Raw genomic sequence first — 8,558 nt, forward strand, 5'->3', positions numbered from 1 at the left:
TCACTTTGTAGACCAGGCTGGCCTCGAACTCAGAAATCCGCCTGCCTCTGCCTCCCGAGTGCTGGGATTAAAGGCATGTGCCACCACGCCCGGCTCTACCATGCACTTCTACCTCTGCATGCTTGGATCACAGGGAGACAACAGCATAGCCACTGATTTCTGCATTGCTAGAGTCCAACCCCAGGGCTTTGTGTATTCTAGGCAGGTAATTTCCCAACTCCTATACCCCCCCCCCAAAAAAAATGCATTTAAAACAGTATTTAGAACAATCCCATCCCTCCTCCTCAGGGCTTCAATAGCTTTCCTTCTCTTCCAGACTTTACAAGACATAGCTTGGCTCTGCCTACTTTTTTGTTTTGTTTTGCTTTTTCAAAGCAGGGTTTCTCTGTGTAGCTCTGGCTGTCCTGGAACTCAAGAGACCTTCCTGCCTCTCCCTCCTGAGCTGGGATTAAAGGTGTGTCCCGCCATGGCCTGGCCTCCTACCTACATTTTTAGCTTTACCATTGGCCAAGCTCCCTGCTCTCCAATTTGCTCCCTCGATATTCCAGTTAGTTTGCAGCTTATGTTCTCCTCATAACTACCTGGCTAACTCTTATAAAAGTTTAGAGCCCAGACAGTCCACTTTGGTATGTCTCATATGTATACCACCCGGTACTGTGACCAAATCTAGACCCTTGAGCAGGGGCAAGCACTGTACCATTGGGCTACATCTCCAGTTGACATTTTTTTTATCTTTTTTTTTTCTTCATGTGTGTGGATGTTGGTGTCTTCCTAAATCATCATTCTCATATATATATATATATATATATATATATATATATATGATTTATATTTTTCAGTGTACTGTTTTTTTGTTTTTGTTTTTCGAGACAGGGTTTCTCTGTATAGCCCTGGCTGTCCTGGAACTCACTTTGTAGACCAGGCTGGCCTCCTCGAACTCAGAAATCTGCCTGCCTCTGCCTCCCAAGTGCTGGGATTTAAGGCATGTGCCACCACCAATTGGCTCAGTGTACTGGTTTTTGCCTGAATATATGTAACTGGAACTGGAGTTAAAGTTGAGGACTGCCATGTGGGTGCTGGGAACCAACCCTGGGTTCTCTAGAATAGTAGCTAGTGCCTCTGGGCCATCTCTGTAGTCCACCATTTTATGTATTGAGGCAGGGTCTTTCTTGAACTCAGAGCTTGCTCATTGGCTAGTGTAGCTTGCCAGCTTGCCTTGAGGAAGCTATTGTCACCTCCCCAGCTCTGGTATTACCATGCTAACCATCATTTCAGGTAGGTTAGGGATCTTATCTCTGATCTTTACACTTGCCCAGCAAGTACTTTATCAGATTGAGCCATCTCCACAGCCGTAATGTTCTCTTTCACAAATCTCTATAATTCTAATTCTCTAACATCAGAAAATTTACTTCAGTTTAGGATTTCACATTTATTAGCATGGTTTGTACATTTGATTACAGCTGTCTCCCCGTCTCCCTGCTACACGGAGAGACCTAGAGACAAGAACTTCAGTTACACCCGTTATTACTGACTCTCCACAGGACCAATCTGCCAGACACATGGTTAACTCAGTAACCGTGGAGTAGAAGACATACAATTCATCATCTGACACAGATGTTTGCATAGTAAGATGGCAGCTCGGGAGAGAGACAACTGGGTCAGAAACACGAATTTGGAGTTACCTCGTTTTACTCCCTTAAGCGATGTTAGCTTAAGGCTGGGTTGACAAGGGTTCTTGTTTGTGGGTTCTTTGTTTTTGGTTTTGTTTTGTTTTTGAACCCTGGGTGTCCTGTAATTCCCTACGTAGATCAGGCTGACCTGGCATTCGCATAATCCACCGTCTCTGTCTTTCTGAGGGTTAGGATTAACGGCGTGTGCCACCACGCGTGTCTTAAAAACAGATTTGTAGCCAATGAAAGATCAACAGTACGTGGCTCACAATCATGTCATCGAAAGCTGATGAATTTCCCCTTAGACGTCTTTCTTCAGGAAGTCCCTTCCTGCTCGTTTTTTTTTTTTTTTTTTTTTTTTTTTGCCAGGTCTGCAAATAACGTAGACAATCAATTCCGCAGCCCAATGAGCGGGACGGTGCCTTCGTCCAATAGCTGAGCAGTAACGGATTTCGCCCCACCCCATACCGCCTCTTCCGCTTCCGCTTCCTGGTGGCGACCGGAAATAAATGGGCTCTCCGGAAGTTAAAGGGCGTGTCCTGCTAGTTTGGTTTCCTAAACATGGCTGCGCCCTTATGTGTGGAGGTGGAGTTCGGGTGAGTGAGATCTGGGGCGCCGTGGGGATGGAGCGAAGCCATAAGGCTTGGAATTCCGGACCTCTCTTGGCCTGCCGAGGCTGTGTCGCCCTCCGAGAGCCGGGATAATCCCCTGGCCTCTGACTGACGCGGTCTCCGTGGGTGACGAGGCCGTGAGTCCGAGAGTTGAGGCGCACACACGGGTAGGGAGATGCGTTTGGAGTCCCTCGCCTTGTTCTGTATCATGTAGGACTGGGAGGCATTGACAGTGAGCAAGCCATCTTCCAGCATGTTTCACCCGTGCCATTCCGAGCCCGACTCGCCTTGTCTGGTTTTTGAGCTTCTAAGGGGAGCGCACGAGTAGAGACGAATCCTGCTGAATAATCTCAGTTCTGTCTTCCCGCCTAGTGCCTTCCTAGGGGAAGACTTGGCCAAGACAGGACTTTCCTCTTTCTCAAACCTTGTGTGTGTGTGTGTGTGTGTGTGTGTGTGTGTGTTTTCGAGACAGGGTGTTTCTCTGTTTGGCTGTCCTGGAACTCACTCTGTAGATCAGGCTGACCTCGAACTCAGAAATCCGCCTGCCTCTGCCTCCCAAGTGCTGGGATTAAAGGCGTGCACCACCATCGCCCGGCATACCTTGGAGTTTTAATTTTATTTTACTCTTTTGCAAAGTAGTTTGGTAACTGTCTTCTGCAGAGTCCAGAGGAGCTACCGGAGTAAATAAGATGCCACGGAGGGAGTGACTAACATTGGTAGTATATTATCCTCCCGTGAAAAGGTCCAGAATCCGGGTACACATCACTACTTGAAGGAACACAGGGAAAAGTGAAGATTGTCTCAAATCACCATTGTGTTCTTCCAACATACAGAATGTTTGTCATGGTTTCAAAACCTGCAGAAGATAGACTTCGGAAGCTGAGAACAAAGAACTGAGGCTTCTAGAGATGGGTGGTTGGTTTCTAGAATCATATGGAAAAACTAGGGGTGTGTGTGTTTGTGTGTGTGTGTAGATGAACAAGCCAAGGTTGAAGTGAAGGGAAACTCAAGGGTAGAGAGAGATGTAAAATTTCTTCCAAATGCCTTTCTTTGCCTTGGATGCCCCCCATTCCTTTCATGTTGTCCCTTCACTAGGCAGTTCATTCACCAGTCATTTATTGAGTGCCTACCATGTGCCAGGCAGTGAGCCAGACACCAAGGATACAAAGATAAATAGCACTCTGTCTAGTCCCTACAGTGTTCAGCATTTCTGTCCCTTGGAAGGGAGTAGTCTCATGAATGTTAAGTGCAGTTTAATTGATGATATTGTCTTGCTGCTTGGATCCAATTAGGTTGGTCTGGCTTCCTGACTGCTTTGCCTCTTCGAACCTTAGCCCAGCTAACACGGTATCCTCCCACCTCCCAGACTGGGCTAAGAGGGGACTTCCTGATGCCTTGACCAGCTTCAGCAGAACTGAGAAGGAAGAAGCTACAGGCTCTCAGTGTTAATGTCTGTTGGTAGCCAACTTGCCTTTCATTCTTACTGAGACGTGGTGTTTACTCAGCAGAGATGTGTTCTTTCTGCCAGCTACTGTGCTGGCAACAGTAAAGACGTCAAGTGAATCAGACCCTTGCCCTCAGGTTACAGACCCATACAGTTACTTATTTTCTAGCCTCTACCTTCTTTGCCTCTCAGAGCAGCCAGACAGGACAGCCTTCTTTACCCACCTGTGCATCTCCTTCCACACCTCCCCAGATAAGTGACCCATCCGAATTGCAGCTTCATGGGGCATGGTGGCTCATGTCTGTTATACCAGCATTTGGCATGCAGGAGCAGTTGGATCTTTGTAATTTTGAAGCTAGGCTGGGTACAGAGGAAGACCTTTCCATAAATAAACGTGCTTACCAAACCCAGAAGTCTTCCCTCTGTCGTCCTATTTTGATGTTGTTTGGAGACAGGAGCTCATGATAGAGCTCAGGCTCACCTCGAGCTTTCTATGTTAGCTGAAGCTGGCCTTGAACTCTTGGTCCTCCTGCTTCCTGAGTACTGAGATTACAGGTGTGGGCCACCCTGCCAGTCATCTTACATGTTTTTACCTCTGACCTTTGATTAATTGTGTCATTTGACAGAGAGGCTTCACCTTTTACTATGAAGCTGAGAGGATGTCAAAAGATCTGTAATGCCATCAGTCTCTCCTCACTGGTCCTAGAAGTCTAGAAACTATTGACTCTAAACACTGGGTAGATGGGATCCTCTTGGTGCCACCAGCTCTGTTAGGTCCTTTAGAAGGCTTCTCATCTTTTCCTTGTTAGGACTAACTCTGTCACCTTTTGACATGCCTCCTGAACTGCTGCTATCAGAAGTGGTTTTGGGGGGAGGTGGTTGGATTCTGGAAAGCTTTGACAATAGAGCTATCAGTATTTGCTGGTTGAATGATTTTGAGAGAAAAAATACGATTAAAGATGACTTTTATTGCATCTAATCCCCCCCCCCCCAAAAAAGGGGTTTTGTTTTGTTTGTTTTTCGAGACAGGGGTTTCCTGGCTGTCTTGGAACTCAGAGATCCACCTGCCTCAGCCTTCCTAGCACTGGGATTAAAGGTATGCCCCACAAAATCAGGCTTCTTTTGTTTTTTTTGAGACATGGTATCCACGAGGGCTAATATCTCATATTCAGTAGGTAGCGAGGATCTCTCCATCTCTCCAGTGCTGGATTACAGGCATGTACTGTCATGCCCAGTCTGCAGTGCTGGTGATGGAATCCCAGACTTCCTGAAGACACAGCAAACACTCTACTGTGCTACACTTCCCAGCTCTACCAGAGCATACTTTGAGGACATACAGAATTGGAAGTATAGTACAGGCATGTTTGGGGTTCATCGTTTCAAGATTGTAATGACTTAGATGTGAGATTCCCATGCTGTGAGTTTGGGGAGGGAGGGAGGCTGGACACACGATTGAGATCAGAGAATTAGAAGTAGTCATATTCATTGATGTGGCCGTTTTTCTTTAATTCCTGCTGTATGGCAGGCCTTATTTCATTTAGAGGCTATTTGTGTTCTGTGAGCTGAACAGAGAATAAACATGGACGGGTAGATGTGGCGGTGGTGGTTAGTTGGTTGGTTCATTGGTTATTGAAGCAGGGTCTCATGTAACACAAGCTAGCCATGAACTTATAATGTAGCTGAAGATGTCCTTGAATGCTTGTGTCTTCTGCTTCTATTCCCCAAGAGGTAGAATTATAGGCAGGTGGCACCATGAGCAGCTTTTAGATAGATGGATATTTTTTTAAAGCAACTAGAGACAGTAACTAAGATATGTGTGTGTGTATATATATAAACATATACATATATATATATATATATATATATATATATATATATATATATATATAAAATAATTGGTATTAGCAGATCACACCAGGACTTGAGATACTGAGAGAAGATGGAAGCATCTTGATTGAGTTTGAATGGTAAATCCTATAAAACATAAGACACTCTGGCCTTAGGTCTCTGGGGCCTCAGCAGCCCCATGTCTGCCTCCTTAAATCAGCCCTGAGGTTAAGTGAGTCTCAGTCTGTCTGTCTGTCTGTCTGTCTCTCTCTCTGCCCACAGTAACAGGTCAGTCAGAGCCCACAGTAACAGGTCACTCAGAGCACCGATTTGCTCTTGCTGTTTGTAAGAGAAAAACACGCTTGGCTTTGGAGCCTGGCACCACCAGGTTTGGCCACTCTTGATTATTTCCCTTGTTCCCACCCCTCTTCTCTTGCCCTCAAGTCCTGAACCCCCTGCTTATCACCCTCCCCCAGCCCAGCTGCTGCATGTGCCAACCCCTACCCAGCAGAAAAGGAAGCTCTTGGAAGGGGATCAATGGAGGTTCTGTGTGGGCTTGCAGCTGAAATGGCCCTGCACACAGCCACAGATGGGCCTCTGCTCCCCCTCCACATTTCTGCATCAACAAAGCGTGACCTTGTTTAGATGACAGTCGCCCCATGTCTACCCCATGACAATGTTTGCCTTGCTTTTGCCTCCTAGTGGGCTGCCTCAGGACATCTCTGTCGCCTGAGACTGGAAAAGGGTGGTGGGATAGGAAACATATCCATCAAAAGTCTGTTAAGGCCTTCTCAGTTCAACCCCACGTGAAGTCTGAGATGGGATTGGGAAACCCACAAGAAGTAGTATGGGGCACTGAAGGCCTACTGCCTACACTGAAGTCCTGGCTTCTAACCTTGGCTTTGAGCACATCTGCTGTCTTGACTCACCCCTGGCTAGGTGCTGGGACACAGAAATGAAAGGAATTGTGTCCTTAGGGGCTTTCAGGAAACCTCTGGGGTTACTTAACCCAGCTTATCACCCTTCCCAGCCCAGAGAACTGGGCTTTAGGGGGTTTCTCCACTCTGTTAAATGGAAGTAACAATGGCTGTCTCCTCCCTTCTTCCCTGGGATGGCTAGAGGAGGAGAGGAGATGAGGAACACCCTATAACTGACAAGGTGCTATGAATGGTTGCTCTTAGTCAGTGCGAGCCTCAGTGGCGCTCTGCCCCTAATTGCTGTGTGCTCAGTCGTGCTGTGACAGTGAGCTGGAACAGGGTTATTTCTAGCCAGAAATGCACAGGGTCTCCAGAGCATCCCAGAAGGTGCCTCAGCAACATTTGCAATAAGATCAAGGCTTTTAAAGGTGGGTCCATGGCCAGGGTCTGACTGGCAGTCAGGGGTAGGTAGAGCCTAGTTTACTTCTTGGGCTGGCAGTTCCCAAGCCTTTATTCTACTGCTGTGTCCTAAACTGTCTCCCAAGAAAGCAGAGGAGGAGTAGAGAAGGCTGCGGTCTTGGGGTCCACTAATAGTGAAAATGGCTTCTCCCCGTCTGCTTTACCATGGTAAGAAGGCATCTTGAGAGGCAGTCACTAGTTATGCAGCTCTTCCTAAACCTTGGTTTTTGCATCTCCTCAGCTTTTTTTTTTTAAAGATTTATTTATTTTATTATATGTAAGTACACTGTAGCTGTCTTCAGACACACCAGAAGAGGGCGTCAGATCTTGTTATGGATGGTTGTGAGCCACCATGTGGTTGCTGGGATTTGAACTCAGGACCTTCAGAAGAGTAGTCGGTGCTCTTAACCACTGAGCCATCTCCTCAGCTTTTACCACCATCCCTGTACCCAGTTGCAAGACTCCTCTCAGTCCTATTAGCAGTAACTTAGCTGTCTTTCTTTGGCCTTCCTTTGTAGAGGTGGTGCAGAGCTCCTGTTTGATGGGGTAAAAAAGCATCAAGTCGCCTTGCCTGGGCAGGAGGAACCCTGTGAGTATTGGCTTTCCTGGCTGCTCTCTGGGGCCAGTGGGCGTGAGTGGGTCTATGGTCTTAAGTGGAGATAGTTTGGGTTGCTGTGGCTGGTAGCAAGGCAAAACGAGACTGTAAAGTATGCTTACCTTTCCTGCTGGGGCTGGCCACATCTGCAGGAAGGGGTGGGAGACAGGTCTTCACATGGAGAATGGTTGGACTGATGATGGCTTATCTGTTAGGAGCACTGGCTGCTCTTGAACAACTCAAATGTATTCCCAGCACCCACACATCTATAACTGTAGTCTTAGGATTCAATACCCTCTTTGATCCCTGGGGCATTGGGCATACAGGAAGTGTCCTGACAGATGCAGGCCAAACCCTCTGACAAGCTAATGTGGTGATACACACCTCACATCCCAGCACTGGGAAGCAAAGGCGGAAAAGCAGGCGGCTCTCTTAGTTTGAAGCTAACCCGATCTACATTAACGAGTTCCGGGCTGCCAGGGTATAGAATGAGACCTTGTCCTTTTTGCGGGGATTGAGACAGGGTTTCTCTGTGTAGCCCTGGCTGTCCTGGAACTTGCGCTGTAGACCAGGCTAGTCTTGAACTCACGGAGGTCTACCTGCCTTTGCCTCCCAACTGCTAAAATGAAAGGTGTGTGCCACCACTTCCCAGCTTGAAACCTTGTCTTCAAAAAAACAAAGCAAAACAAACAAACAAACAACCCACTGGTATTTATAAAATAAATGAATCTTTTTAAAAAAATGGGCATGGTAACACACACTTTTCATTTCAGCAGTCAGTAGCAGAGGCAGGAGGATTTCTGTGAGTTTAAGGATAGTTTTGTCTACCCAGCAGGCTTCAGGACAGCCAGAGAAAAATCCTGTCTCAAAGTCTCAAAAAAAAAAAAAAAAAAAAAAAAGGACTCAGCACAGAGGTGTAAATTAAAAATAAGCTTTGTCTGGGCATGGTGGTGCACGCCTTTAATCCCAGCACTTGGGAGGCAGAGGCAGGTGGATTTCTGAGTTCGAGGCCAGCCTGGTCTACAGAGTGAGTTC

The 8,558-nt window shown here is 46.9% G+C and overlaps 1 protein-coding gene across 1 annotated transcript in view; it reads left to right on the forward strand.

The window, feature by feature from the left end:
• The first annotated feature begins 2,209 nt into the window (after positions 1 to 2,209).
• Positions 2,210 to 8,558, forward strand: part of Urm1 (ubiquitin related modifier 1) — a 16,807-nt gene continuing 10,458 nt past the window's right edge. The window contains exons 1-2 of the mRNA XM_021152998.2: positions 2,210 to 2,266; positions 7,447 to 7,517. Of these exons, the coding sequence (XP_021008657.1) occupies positions 2,232 to 2,266; positions 7,447 to 7,517 (106 nt within the window). The 5' untranslated portion in view covers positions 2,210 to 2,231. The remainder of the gene's footprint in view (positions 2,267 to 7,446; positions 7,518 to 8,558) is intronic.

This window comes from Mus caroli, chromosome 2, assembly GCF_900094665.2.
Source record: "Mus caroli chromosome 2, CAROLI_EIJ_v1.1, whole genome shotgun sequence".
NCBI lineage: Eukaryota > Metazoa > Chordata > Mammalia > Rodentia > Muridae > Mus > Mus caroli.